Source organism: Anopheles stephensi, chromosome 2 (assembly GCF_013141755.1).
Source record: "Anopheles stephensi strain Indian chromosome 2, UCI_ANSTEP_V1.0, whole genome shotgun sequence".
Lineage (NCBI taxonomy): Eukaryota > Metazoa > Arthropoda > Insecta > Diptera > Culicidae > Anopheles > Anopheles stephensi.
This window is the reverse complement of record NC_050202.1, coordinates 45,696,532-45,711,367: the sequence shown is the minus strand read 5'-3', so window position 1 is coordinate 45,711,367 and position 14,836 is coordinate 45,696,532. Positions and strand designations below refer to the sequence as shown.

The following is a 14,836-nucleotide window of genomic DNA, read 5'->3' as shown; positions in this document are numbered from 1 at the left end:
GAGCGACGGGAGAAAAAGGTTAAATCGATGGTTTTGACCTGTGAGCGAACAAAGAACGCACCAGGTAGAACGCACTCGAGTGACAAAGTGTGCTGAAAGATATAAAAATCCTTACGATGGTCCTGTTGGGGTTTTGCCGTGTTTTCTTGGACCTGGGTTTGCAAGTGATACACGGGTCAGAGGAAGAAAAAAACGGATACGTATACCCATAAAAATATTACCTAATGTGCTTGGCACACACACACACACACTCTTACTGAGAGCCGGAGAAAGAGAGACAGGTTCGTTCTTACAGGATATCACTATATCCCCACGGGTATGGTTCGGTGGAATGGTGGACTTGGTCACATTTCAACGCGTCCCTCACTCGTGTTCGTTTTATGATTGTCGCCTTTGCGTAACCCTGGATTCGGGTCATTCGAAAGGAGGGGGTGAAAAAAGTGAAATGTTGCCGAATGTTTGAATGTTCGCTTGCAACACTACTTTTGTCGCCCCCAGACACAGCGTGCAAAGCTTGCAAACTGTTTGGAAGACAACGCCAACGCTGGTCACCTTTTGCATCATTGCCAGTCTGTGTTACCTTTTGGTGTTTGGTACGAATTTTTTGCCTCCAAGGCGCTTACTTCTAACGCCAGCAATGTCAAACATATGGAGAGCCTTAATACTAGGTATTTAAAATTAAAAAAAAAACTATTGCTCGGTATCCATCAAGGATACGGAAGCCGCTACTTTTTACCTTCAACAAAACCATAATTTGTAACACAAAGGGTCTAGTCAATAGGAAAATAAGAAAATAATGCCTCAACTGTCAAATATTAACCAATTCCTCAATATTCGTACAAGGGAGCTCAATCGCTTCATATATTTGTTATTTGCAAGTTTTGATTTGATAACTGAAAGCTGTGTTCCATGATAAACCAAAGATGTCTCTGCACGGTTTGATTTTATTTGCAAACTAATGGCTAGGCGCGTGGGAAACGCGATAACAAGTCTCAGAACATACATTTTATGTAGCTAGGTTTTTGTGGTGATTCTTCTTCTTCTTCTGTGGCACTACGACCTCGGAAAGACGCTACCTGCCATCTCTGGCTTTCTGAGACTTAATTTTACTTGTAGCAGCATAGTCAGTCCTACGCACGATTTTATTCCCGGTCCACCCCCCTCGGTTGGACTATCTTTCTGACAGTTTGCCACCCAAACCACCCATTTTGTGGTTTTGAATATTTGGCATACTATACTAATTTCATAAACAAACTAGATAGTCACATTCATGATCAAACATGAAAAGTTCTGTTGTAATGAGAACTGTTGGAAAACAACAATATTGTAAGTTTTTTTCAGGAACGCGAAACACAAATACTGTCTATTTATTTTAAGTTTTCTACGAACCAAAGCTAGGTTGTTTCCCAAATCTACCGCATTTGATTAGGGTTTGGATATGTAGTTTAGCTGAAGGTTTAGCTTTAGCTGAAGCGAATTTAAGGTTAACACAATAAACAATGTCGTCCAGGGAACGAAAACCCCTAGATTTTTAAAGTAATTATTCGTTTTGAAAAACAAACGAAATAAATCAACTTCTAAAGAATAGAGGAGAATTGAGAAAGGTTTTTCGTGAACAAAAATAAATTTTAACAAGTGTCAAATAATGTTTATATTACCAAATAACTTTTGCTCAATATACTGTTCACATATACTCACAATTCACACACATGACCAGAATCCAGAAGCCACATTTTTTCCTTCTCGACCTACAAGCCAGCATGAGTTTGACATCACTGTCTTCCACTGTGCACAATTTTTTGCGATGGTAAGCCATAGACAGCAAAACGCTGGAGTCATCATGCCATCTCCTCTGATCCCGACCTGACCGAAGCTACTGTAAATTGTGAGTTGTGCGATTGAGCTAACCGTTCTACGAATGCTGCAACCGGGCCACCTGACCATTCGGTTTCGGATCCTGTTTTTAACTTTTTCTCATCTCATCCGCCTTCGCTTTCTTCCCTCTCTGCCCCCTGCCCCACCCCCGAGACGACGTAACGCTTCCAACGTCCCTAATCGTGAGACCGGCCGTGGGAGTAAGAAACGATAAACGGCAAGCATCTTTTATGGGTGGATGTAATCTAATTAAGATAATTGCTGCTTTGGCCTTCCGTGAATGGTTCCCCCGGCGTACGACCAGCAGGCTAAGCAGCAACTAAAACGATAAGCATCGAAGCGAGAGAAAACTCTTCGCCGAGTGGTGCATTTCTGGCCACCACACTCGATACTTGAGTTGGCTTTAAAGAACGTAGCATGGCAGTAAAAATAAAACCCCAACACCATTCGTGACATTTGGTTCGATTCGAATACAGCTTTCGTTATTGCTAACTTCTTGTGCACTTAAGCTAATGCTAAGCGCAACGTTAGCAAACGTAGTCTTTTTTTTACAGATCGCGATAGTAAATATAAAGTTTTTCACTTCAACTTAAGCACAAAAGTTATTAGAAATAAAAAGCGCTCTAAAAATAAGCAAATAAAAGAAATCATAAAACAATCTCTCACACACACACACACACACACACACACACACACACACACACACACTAACACAGCTCACCTATCGAGCCGGGGAAATGGATTACCTGCACGTGGAAGCTTCGCGTAGTTTTTGCCGAGAAAATCAATTTTCCTCATTAAATTTTCATTAACGTACGACGGGGCGTTAGTCAGCCAATCCGTGTGGGTTTGGGCCGATAGCCGAGCCAGAGTTCCGATCACCTTTCCTCATTTGCGCATCAGCATACAGCAAACTGGACCCACTACCCGTCCCGGAGTTCCGCAGGATCGCTCCAGAACGAATCCGGTCGACGATGTGTGGCAATTCCACGAAATGCTCGATTATGGCAAACAGAACGCTCGATTTGTTCGATTTTGTGCGGAAGCGGAACACTGTGAATGTGTTGTGCGTTCGAGAGTGAGTCACCTGTACTCGAGAGGGATAAAATGCGGAAACAGACCCAGAAAGAGAGAAGAAAAGAGAGCATCCAGAAGGGAAAGGAGAGCACAAAGAAGAAGACAACGTGGAGGAAATATTTATATCGAATCAAATTAAAATTGATTTGATTTGTTTGTCGATGGTGTGCGTGTGTATGAGTGTAGGACGCAATGTAGAGGGTGTTCCGAGTATCTGTATCGGTATGCTGACACCGTTTTTTTGCTTCCTGTTTTTTGTTTGGTGCCCCGCCAATAGGAAGGGATGAATGTTTCTGATCCTTCGGTTCGCCTGGCCAACCGACCACCAATTTTCTCTCGCCTCAGAGCAAAACCCATTTTTCATTGGACGAAAAGCCGAGTTGGACGGGTCCCTCGAAGGATCCGACTGTACGCGCGCTAAAAATAGACACCTGGAAATGGATGGTTACGTGAAAAATAGATTATCCGTTGGTCCTTTAAATCAATGGTCGGTGGGGAGGAGAAGGCCGATGGTGGGAAAGCGATAGGAGCAATGAGAGGTGCCGGACACCGGAACCGCTTGACGGACCTGTTGTTTTGCGGGCAGGAAAAACGATCAACAGCATGTGAGCGGCGGATATGGCGGGCGATGTCTTTTGGGCTGGAAAAGCGATTTCATTGTGAACCGAATGAACCGAAATTGCATCCCGCTATGGTTGTGTACGTATGCGGTACGGACGATATTAATTACGAAATGTATTTTTGATGAGCATGAGCAAAACTTGCAAATATAATGAAGTGACGCAAGAGAATAAACTATTTACAAGTGAGTGGAATAGTTTGGAATTAGTGCTTAGTATTAAAGCGCGATTGTTTAATAATAACGCATGGATGCAGAAAATACACTGATTTTCAGGTTCAATTTACAGATGATCAACTGGAAGTTATCAATAGCTTAAGATCAACTGTCACCGAAATAGTTAAATAAACGGCAATTCACTTGAAACGATTGCTATAACTTTGTATTGGAGTTGATGAAGATGATGCTCCATGGATATATCCACTTCAAATTTCATAATTTCTGGAGTAAAACTAACATTTCTAATTGGAATCCGGCAGATACCGGCTTCCTCACAGTTTTATTTGACCATAAAAATGCAACAGAAAACGATGGGGAATACTCTAGGCTGTTATCCTCATGGTATTATTGATGTAAGATTTTAATCCATTACCCAGAACATTCGTTGCAATGGTGGAAAATATTGTAGATATGATGGATTTTACTATCCAAAAATTTAATTTGGACATCTGATAACCTGTAATGTAGACTAACTACCCAACTACGTGGTATCTATAAGTCGTTAAAGGTAGTTAAGCTAAGGAAAAGGATATCGGATAGGTTGCGGTCCCTGTCGGAGCTGCTCTCGGAGCTAGTAATAAATATCTTTCTGAGGATAGGTACGATGTCGATCGTAGAGACTCTAAACTGACCTCAACAGCGACCAATATAATTATTTGATAAAACATCTTTCCAAGAAGCAAATAATTGTGCGGACATTTTGTTTAGAAAGCCTCTTCCTCTAAGACCCCAGATTCATCCAGGAGTTGGGAGTTGACGAAGCTTTAGCGATGTTTTCTCAATCTAAATTATTTATGTCTTGTCCATCCTTTACGCAGAAAGTTCTTATCTCCGGCGCGTTGTATAATTGGAATTAATTAGTTCCTAATGCGATATATACACAGTTTCATTCCGATACGGATACCCTCGTAACGAGCTCAGCCGAATTTTTCTGACAACAAATGATTAATTGGATTAGAAGAAGCGTGAATTTGTACTTAACGGAGATAACTAGCTAAGTAGTAGTAGTCGTAGTACCTCCTGAAAGCAACACATTCCCGTGCAAGTTTTCATCAACCAACCGATGGCTGATGGACATCGATTAGCGAATGACAGAGAGGGCTCATTGAGCGGGTCTATGAAAAGCAACCATTAATCCAGGCCCAGACTTTGTCAGAAATTAACTGATCTACCCAGTGCGAGGCACCAGCCAGCGTCGTGCAGTCGGCAGACGAAACGCTACATCCTGATACTGCTGCTGGTCGTGTGACGTGGTCGCGTGCTAGCGCACTAAGAGGAAAAATATTGAAGGAATGGTTGATTGATGGACTCTCGACGCATCAACCTTCAGTTGCCAGCGGAGGTCATTATTCATCATTTATCCCACAGTGCTTCTTCGTTCGCCGTCCATCTTGGTCGTCGAACGTTCGCCCACGATAGCGCTCGGAAAGCTTTCATCAGGCAGCATTTACGATGTACTTACTGGCAGTCCATCGGCAAAGCACAACCCCCGGATACAGCGGGCCCGTGTGATGTGAAAGCATCATTATTTTCTCGAGCTTAGCTAATTGAGGAAAGTGTGAAAAATATACACTTTTAGCGCTCGGGCAATCACAAACAACCGGTATGCAAATGTTCTTGGTCCGTTGTGTTAGTGTGTGCCGTACAAAGTATGGACCGGGGGTTTTCCTTTTTCCTCCTAAACTAAACAATCAAAACGCCAGCACCAAATCAAAAGCGTTCGCCTGTTTAGTGACTTTCTCGGGTACGCGCGCGCTGCAGTTCAATGGCATAATTGGCGTTTTGAAAAGGGAATGGCTCTCGAGCCAAACAAACGACCAATCAATGACCCTAACGAAGCGGACGGGCACGGGATTGCCAACGCTGTAGGCATCCCTATCAATCATAAACATGCATTTTGTTCCATTTCGCCCCTATTCGCTTGCAAACCGGCACATTGGCAGGCGGACGGACGGACGGGTCACAATTGTTCGGGTCATTACGATGCACTCTGCCAATCCATGACCTCGTGTAATGAACGTTTTCCCGCCGAGCGTCTTCTTCTGGCGCACTGGCACACGAAAACCAATCGATCAAAAAGAGCTTTTAAATTGGCCTCGTAGACTCGGTGCCAGCGTCATGCAATTTGCTGGCTAGCACGCGCACCCGCTCCTCGACTCGACTTCTGCTGGAGCGGGTGCGCTCGATGCTTCTCGACTTCTCGACTTTACGCCATCTTTTTGTTCAGTGTGCTTATTGGCACAGCAAATGAGTATGGTGATCGTGATAAGGCGACGACGAAGTGGGAATGGGACCAACCGAATTTAATACCATTCCGTGGAATAACGAGTTAAAAGGTCGTCTGCCAGGACTGTGCCTAACATTACGTTCGGCCTATGTCGTGCCGACATAGAGTGCGAAAGGAAGGCAAGTGTCTGAATTTATTTGCCATCGACTGAGCCAAAAGCGCTGAGCCGAAAAGTCTGTTATGTCAATCGATCAGCTATAGCTCAGCTCCCTTCTACCGTTTGCATATTCCGCCGTTACTGGGTAACGGTGAAATAACCAATAGTGTATACTCTTTTATGATACTTCATACCACTGCACATGGCTTCCCCCCATTAGCAGTGACGTACATAGTTTCTATAGTGCAACGACCTAATTCAGAATGAGAGAGAGAGAAAAAGCGAGATGAAGAGACTGAACTCGGTAGGTGACAGCTTCATCTACGATGCAGTAGGAACTCATTACCGTACTCGACCTGTGTGCCGTAATAAATAAAACCGACTTCAACGTTAATTCTGTGCCGGTAAACTGTCCTGTGCGCAAAATATTTTCCAACCTAGAATGCACAAGCTGAAATGAGTGAATTTCATTTTAAAATAGATGTGGGTAAATATTCTCATTTAGCCCTGATCATAGAGCCAACCGAATTAAGTCGGACACGGACTAAAGGATGATGGTTAAATCATGCTTTTTTCCAAAAACCCTTGAAGACACTCGAATAAAACTTTGCTCTCTGGGAATTTATTCTAAACAGTTAGGATTTAATTAACATAACTGCAACATATAGCCTTCTTATCTTGATTGTTTTCTGAGAACGGGGCTGTAAAGGCTCAGATGATGAAAGAGTCAATTTTTATTGTACAATTTTTAAACCACTGTTAGGGATCGTTAAGCTGTTTAGACAATGAAATAAGCCATTTTTAAACAACTTGGTATAGAAGCAGATTAAATAAAATTTCGAAAGCGACAGAGTACCGTACAACTGTTAATGTAAATTAAAAAGTGTTTTTAACCACTGCAACATGAATTCACAATTAAGAAATTGACAAGGAACTTGAGGGAAGCATGGACGCCTTTAAATTGCTTACAATGAAACAATTATGAATACACCAGCATGCCATCACAAACTAAAAGAGAAAACATATTCCCGAACTTCAAATGTGTAAAGAGAAATTCTCGCCTATGACTCATGCACTCTCCCCTAAACAGACGAAATCCTCATAACTGCGTTGAAGAGGATGTTGATCGGAAGGATTTTTGGCCCGGTATGTGTGGAAGGACAATGGAGGAGCCGCTAGAATGACGAGTTCTTTGACCTGTTTGGCATTCTCACCATCGTGTTTTAAATTTGACTCGCCAGGCTTCAGTAAGCTGGTCATGTCATGATAATGATACCGGACAATCCAGCCCATAAAGTCTTTGTTTCGCACTAACTACAAATCCACTTTACGCGAGGCACGTATTCCGATTTTAAGATTTGGATATTTATTGCAATTTCCCTTCACTTTCCTACGCTGTGTTGCTTCAGTTTTCGGTTTCAGACTGAGCTTTTCTTTTTATTACCTTTCCTTTTCTCCTAAGCTTTTAACCCTTTTGTCACACCTTTATGGCATGCCTGCCCTCCACGCGATTGCTCCTGCGATCGATATTTTAGTGTCGGAAGCTTATGCGAAAGTGATATCTCAAACAGTCCTGTTAGGCGTTTAGAGGTGGCATGAAATTTGAGATGACATGATGGCGTAGATGCGTCCGCCAGAATGCCCGGGGTAATCGATTGGCAGAAGACGGCGCTAAGCCGTTGTACATTTCAATACCCTCTATTCAAGTATTTACTTGAATAATACCCCTACTATTCAAGTATTTTTCACTAGCTTGAAACCCTCACTTCATTATTTAAAGCACTATTAACTAACTAGCGATGTGAATCTATCGGAAAAATCGATACACGAGTGCAACGAAAGGTGGAAATGTCACAACCCAAAATGGTTACACGTAAAATGCTTTCCTTTCAACCCTACAATCGTCGTTGGGAGAGGTCCAACTTGCTAACGCAACGCCAACCCCTTGCGGACATTGCACCCCAACCCAAACACCAACCCCCGAACCTACCAACGCCATCGACGCATACAAACAATATCGTTATTATGCATGCCAGTCAGCCAGTGGCAAGCATTTTACAGCGAAAACATTTTCACCATTAAAAACTGTTAAAAGGTGTTTGCGGGTTGTTGCGGATGGCCAGGGGGAAATCGTGCGGTCGTTAGACGCTTTGGCCTTGCATGATTTGGCACTACCTACCTACGACTACGATGGAACCAAAAAGGTAAAACAGAAAAATACTTTGCATCTATAATCGGTTGGACGGAGGAAAAAAACACGCGTGGAAATGCCATAACGCAAATTATGTCCAGAGCAGTACGTCGGTACTGGTCGGGGCGGACCTTTGGTGCATAATGGTTGATGGTGCACTGAAAGTTAGTTTCTTTTCTACCACAAACGACCTAAACGGACCTAATATGAAGCTGTCCATGGGCGTGTGTGTGTGTTAGAAGCGTGGAGTTGGTAAAAATTTAATAAGGTAAAATGGACTAACACTGGCACCCAATGGGTGGTGGAACCTTTTTTTTAATTATAATATTGTTTTTTTATGTGTTATGCCTTTTTTGTTAGGGGGCGTTCATTCTAGCTCCACAGTAACGCAAGATGGTTGCTAGAAAAGGCTTAAGAAACCGACCATGAGTAAAATAGAATTATTATATAAATTTATGCGTTTAGTAATAAGGTTACGATTAACGTTTTTCTTCGTGTATGTATACAAATATTACAAGAAACCTTATTTTCTGTTCATCCTAAACTCTCTTCCATAATTAACAACATTTCCATCCCTTTACCGAAACCATTCCGACAGGTTCGTCGGTAACCTTTACCTGTTCCGTGATATTAACGCATATATTTTTATCGCTCTATCTTCCATCGGACGCACTCGTTCTCCAACGCACGGCGATAAAAAGGTCACGGAACTGATTATCTGAATTTGGCCCTTCGCGATGGTGGCGTTTCGCTGACCATGGGCCTGTCGAACGGAAAGCAAGAAATGCACATCAAACCATCCCGCGTACGCTTCGACGACCATCAATGGCACAAAGTTACGGTCCATCGGCGAATCCAGGAGGTAAGTAGAGACGACCTTAACAGTAACCACCCACCAGTATCTCACACCCATCAGCAAACTTCCAGTGAAAAACGGTTATCGTGGGTATTGTGCGTGTGTGTGTTGTACTGCTTCTCGCAAGCTCTCTCGCTAAAGAGTATCTTCTAACTGTCCCTATTGCTGGGATATGTATGTGTGTTTTTCCTTTCCCATGTTTTCTTTTTACCGTTCATGCACTCTCCAAACTGACCGATGACCACCACCACCTCCGACGTCTTCGCTGCCACCATCACCACCACTACCACCGAGTAGATCTCATCGATAACGAGCTTCTGTCGGGTAAGTGTAATTGACCCAGGTCGAAAGGGAAATCAACATCCCCGTAGCAAGCGGATAGACAGAGCCGCACGATTTTCCTTCTATTTCCGACGAGCCGAGAGCTAATTCAGTATCAATTTCAAATCTATTCCAATCCCATTTACTCACTCCCTACACACACAACCTGGAGGAGTGAGTTGTTTCGCTTACGCGACCGTTTCGTTCGATTCAATGATGTTGATCTGATTTAGGTTATGAGCTGAGGATACATACGTACACGTTCTGCCCCCTTTCACCGGGTCGCACAGAATTGCGTATAAATGCAGGGGGCTGCTCCCGGTTGTCTTACTCCCGATGGAAGGAGGAGAAAAAAAAACGGGAAAGAAGCAGGGAATCAAATGTTTGGGAAAGCCTTATTTCTTGTTCTTTGATTTTCCACTCGTATCTCTTTTTTTTGTTTGGTTTCCTCGTTTGATCGTATCTCTTTTCTTTGTTTGGTTTCCTCTTCAATGGTTCTTTTATTTTTTACTCTGAATTTGAAAGTTTTGTTTTTTATAGAAAGTTCGCTTTTAAGTTAATCATTTATTCTACCAAAATGCCTTGAATTCCTTACACGGAAAAATTATGTCCAGTCAGACTAGTTCTCGAATTTAAGGACAATCCATTTAGTCAAATCGAAACAAAAACATTTGCTCGAATCTATATCTTGGGTTTGTGCAGCTAAAAATACTAAAACTTTTGGTGCTAATTAGGTAGTTATGTCACTATAATTTAAAAAAATGTCTAAAAATAGGACTTAAGATTGAAGGGATGTTTCCTGATCACCAGGACAATAGCTATATGAATAATGCTATTATCATGGAGAATGTAAATAATAAATCCCCTATATGGATCCGGATTATGATCTCAATAAAGAGGATTGTCTCGGATTGTTCATATAAATAGATTTGGTTTCACGTATCAAAGCACAGGTTCTAGCTTATGCAAAGATCAAAGAATTTAAGCTATTCAATTTCTTGACTCGACTTGCAGCCCAATAACATCAACCATCGTTCTATAGCTCTATAAAACATCTCTCCTGGAAAGTTGTCCTGGATGCGACTTCTTCGTGTCAAATACACCACTGTCATTTGTGATTGATCTGTGTTGTTTTTCATAATTTTGGGGCTCTGACATTGTTTTATTCTTGAGCCATCAAAAGATCTGAATCAATAATAAAATTTCCGTTTGAAACACTGCTGTACAAACCAAATCACACTTTTATGCCAGAACCAGAACTTTTTCCCATGCTGCCCCCTAAAAATAGCCTCCCCATTGCAACCCAAAAGTTCATTGACTTCTCAAAAGCGCACAGCTCAAACTCACTCTCCCACCTATTTGCATAAAATTTTCCGCACTGCATTGCACAGAAATTTGGTTCTGCTCTCTTTCATCTGACGTACAACGACGTTGTATACCGGTTTACCGGGGCACCACAAAAGGAAAAGCGGCATTTTTCCAGAAAACTACCGTAAGAAAAAGGAAACATTAGCATTAAAAACGCAACCATTTGCAGCTTCCGTTGCGTTCAGTTTTTTTTTCTTGCTTGGCCATCCCCACTATAGTTCGTCCTTCCGTCCGTCCCGGGCCCGAGAAAGTTAACAAAAGAACACAACGCAACACATTCCTGACCCTGTGTTGCCGACCCCGACTTTCAAGCGCGCTCGATCAGAAGGTTGAGCTCTTGAACCTTTTTTCGGAACAATAGGCCTGGTACTGCCACCACCTTTCCGCCCCCCCTCCCCCCCCCCCTTCCAGGCACACACTTTGCGACCCCACCACAAGTGGAGGGTGAGTGAGAACAACACTCAGCCGAACTTGCCCTCCCTCCGGTGTACCGTGTGTGTGTGTGTCTGTTTGGCTGCCTGCCTCTGACATTAGCGGAAATGAATTAGAAGCCAGTAGTAACATGAGTTTAGGATTGTTTTTTTTTCACATACCTTTTTGTTGTTTTAGACATTTTGTGCAATCCGTTTTTTTTTTTCGTTGGTTGGTTCCTGCTTAGGTATAAACTGGAACAGCGGCTACATTTAGCTTGCTTGCCAGCTGGGTGGTAGTACCGGTTTTTCATACACAGTTTCTTAACATCTTTCAAGAACCAAAGCGGGTGGATGAACGTTTTTCTTTGATACAGTAATATTTTTTGTTGGCAGCAGTTGATGTAAAGTTTTTTTTTTTGTGATGTATTCGTGTCGCTTTTCATTGTACTTCCTACACCCTAACGTTCTTGGCTAGACACTCCACCAACTTCTAGCCACTTCATAGTGCGAAGTGCAGGAATTGTGAGGTGCGAGTGAGCACGCCTTGGGCGACGGTTCCTTGTACTTGCCGACGTCACTACGAAGCGCCAAGCCAGGCCAAGCGATTCATCTGACAGAAGGCGGAGTTGGATAAGACGCTGGACAGAAAATCCCTTCCGGCGTCATGTCCTCCAGCACCGCACAGTACTCACACACCATGCGAAGGTGTAACAAAGGGCACATCACAACCGTATCCCTTTGTGTTCGTAGGAAGCAAAGAAAAAACAAGAAGAACACGAATACATGCATACTGTGCAAAAGTTTCCTTCCCTTGGAGAACTCAACCCCGAAACAACTTCTCAACTCGGGCGGTTGCTTTGAAATGGGATGCCTTAGGAGCAAATATGGTTGAGCTAGCAAGAACAAAAATTCTCCTTCTCCGTTTTTCCCCAAAAACCGGGAAAGGTTGCTCTCTGCATGCAACCACTTACCTAATTTCTCGGATAATGATCGTTAAGATGATGATGCTGTGGATACAACGAGCATGACATGTGATATGAGCCAACAACAACAGTGTGGGAGGAGGTTGTGTATTTTTTGCTACGCTCTCATGTCAGCCGGAAATTGTTCTCGGTGCCAGCCTGTGCCGGTATTGTTGCTGCTGCTGCTCACCTTTTCTAAAGCCCTTCCGGGTTGGATCAGCGAGTTGTTCTAGAAACCTGCCCCAAAACCGGCCTAATCATCGTCCAAGGGGGAAGGCACACGATGCTCTCGATGAAAATTAATGAGAACGACCTTTCGTTTTTGCTTTGGGGGAGTTTTGTTCCCTTTTTTCTTTTTATCGCTTTATCGCGGGCTTTGGTGGAATGAACAAAAGTGAAACAGTCTGGCGGTTGCATTAATCGGATAATCGGACGCTTAAGCAGTTGGTGTCTTCCAACGACCTGATGGCAACAAAAAGCGAAACGCTAAAGCTCTGTGTGGAGCCGGTGTTGTTAGCCTGCAAAGAAATAAATGCAAAAGTTGAAGTAAATATTGGGGGAAATTTAGCATTACTAAGGTGTTGGTTCTCTGCTACGTGTGTGTGCGCTTTAGATTCAACAGTTGCTGAAGACACGTGTATATCTGTAAGGCTAAGTCCTGTTGCTGCTCGTTAAGCAATTCAATGCGAATGGTCGGTGTTATCCTTTTCAAAAGATCGAGTTAAACTTACTCCCTCGAGTCGATAAAATTATACAAAATTTGTACGGCACGAAACTCCACGTTTAACTCGTCACGTTTCACTATTATTAGACAACGCTTTCCGTTCACCCGGGAAGGACTACAGCAGTATGGAAATAGAGTTCCCAAAGCAACCCTCTACAAAAGTCTACAAAAACAGACCCGGTCGAAGTTATTGTTCTCCGTTCCTAGTTACAAACTCCAGTTTATGGGAATTCTTCTGCCGGGAACTTTATTTGCTCAACCCGGAATTGGAAGCAGGGACCAAGAAACCATTCTAGGATAGATAAGCACTACAAAGGTCATCAACTTAGCCCGTCATCATCTACTTTTTAGTTTAGTTTTTACCAAACACAAAAAAGCGGATATTGTTATCAGCCCGGGTAAGCAACCCCGGATACCAAAAACCAAAAGCTCAAAACTTTGGAAATCGGAAGCTCGGAAGGAAGAAGCGATGCAAGGTGAAATAAGCTTAAAACTTTTGTTGCTGCTGCTGCTGCTACTACTGTTGTTTGGCTCAATTCATTTAAACGTTGTTCGGAATAAGAAATTGAATTGGGCGCCGCTGCATTTAGTCAGCGCAATAGTAATCCGAAATATACAATTCATCCGGTAATGTCCGGCGTTAAAATTGACCAAAAGCGACACAAAAAGTTTTGCACACAACATTTCTCGATAGGAACGATAATTCATCGCAAGATTATAGCTCTAATCCCCTTAGCAGAAGAACGAAACTGGGCCGTACGCACCACCAATCTAACCATCTGTCTTCTGGTTTTTTCCCCTTTTCTTTGCTCGTTCTGAATTAATCTCTTCTCCCATCGGGACGACAGCTGGTCGCCGTGGTGGACGATGTGTACACGGACCATTCGCACATTGCCGGCAAGTTCACGATGCTCTCGTCGTCCCGGGTGTACGTGGGCGGTGCAGTTAATCCTCGGGCACTTCTGGGAGCACGTGTGCACAACAATTTCGTCGGCTGCCTGCGTAAGGTAAGTGTGTGTGTGTATGTTTAGCCCGTGTAGCGGGAAAGAGTAATGCTCAAGGTGTAATCGAATCCTTTCCCCTTATCGTAGGTCGAATTTTCTGCCGATACACTGCGGCTCAATCTGATCGATCTGGCGCGTACCGGATCAAAGCTGATACAGGTGGCCGGGCGCGTTGATTATACGTGTCCATCCGGGGACCCGCAGGATCCGGTTACGTTCACCACCCGGGAATCGTATCTGGTAAGTATCTGTCACTGTTTTACTCTTCTTCACATGAAAAAGGAACAAACCGGGAACTTAAGTCCTGAAAACGAGGGCAGATTTTTTTTTCCCGTGGGGTATCGGTGTAGCGGTTTTCCGGGAACAGCGCGAAAGACACCAACCGTCCCAACACACTTTAAGCACCTTGGGGAGATAAAGTGCTAACAAAGTCATGTTTCTTGCTGCATCCGGTTGATTAACTTTGAACGATTCGTACACTCGCTCTCTCTCTCTCTCTCTCTCTCTCTCTTTCTTGCTCTCTATCGCTCTACTTCCGTTTTATGTTAACACTACGCCATTTTGTTTTATTTCTCACCCACACCCGTGTGGGAAGAAATCGTTGCGAGGACCGCATCGTAATGTGTGATAAGAGAGGGGAAAAAGAAAGGGAAGAGGGAGTGGGAAACCGGGAGGAAACTTTACCCTTCGCGGAAAGATCGTCTCCATCGCCACCTATGCAGAAAAGGGTAGTCGAAACTTTAGCATATCTTTAGCAATGCGCTTTTGTGGGTGGAAACAGTTCGCACGTTTCCTCCGGCCACGGAACTCGGGGCTCTTTTTA

At 43.4% G+C, this 14,836-nt stretch overlaps 1 protein-coding gene across 8 annotated transcripts in view; it reads left to right on the top strand.

The window, feature by feature from the left end:
* LOC118506889 (neurexin-3) overlaps positions 1 to 14,836 on the top strand; it is a 100,182-nt gene that overhangs the window by 55,527 nt on the left and 29,819 nt on the right. For all 8 annotated transcript variants that reach the window (XM_036044658.1, XM_036044660.1, XM_036044659.1 and 5 more), the window contains 4 exons: positions 9,067 to 9,227; positions 9,519 to 9,545; positions 13,858 to 14,016; positions 14,101 to 14,253. In XM_036044658.1, coding sequence (XP_035900551.1) covers positions 9,067 to 9,227; positions 9,519 to 9,545; positions 13,858 to 14,016; positions 14,101 to 14,253 — 500 coding nt within the window. The remainder of the gene's footprint in view (positions 1 to 9,066; positions 9,228 to 9,518; positions 9,546 to 13,857; positions 14,017 to 14,100; positions 14,254 to 14,836) is intronic.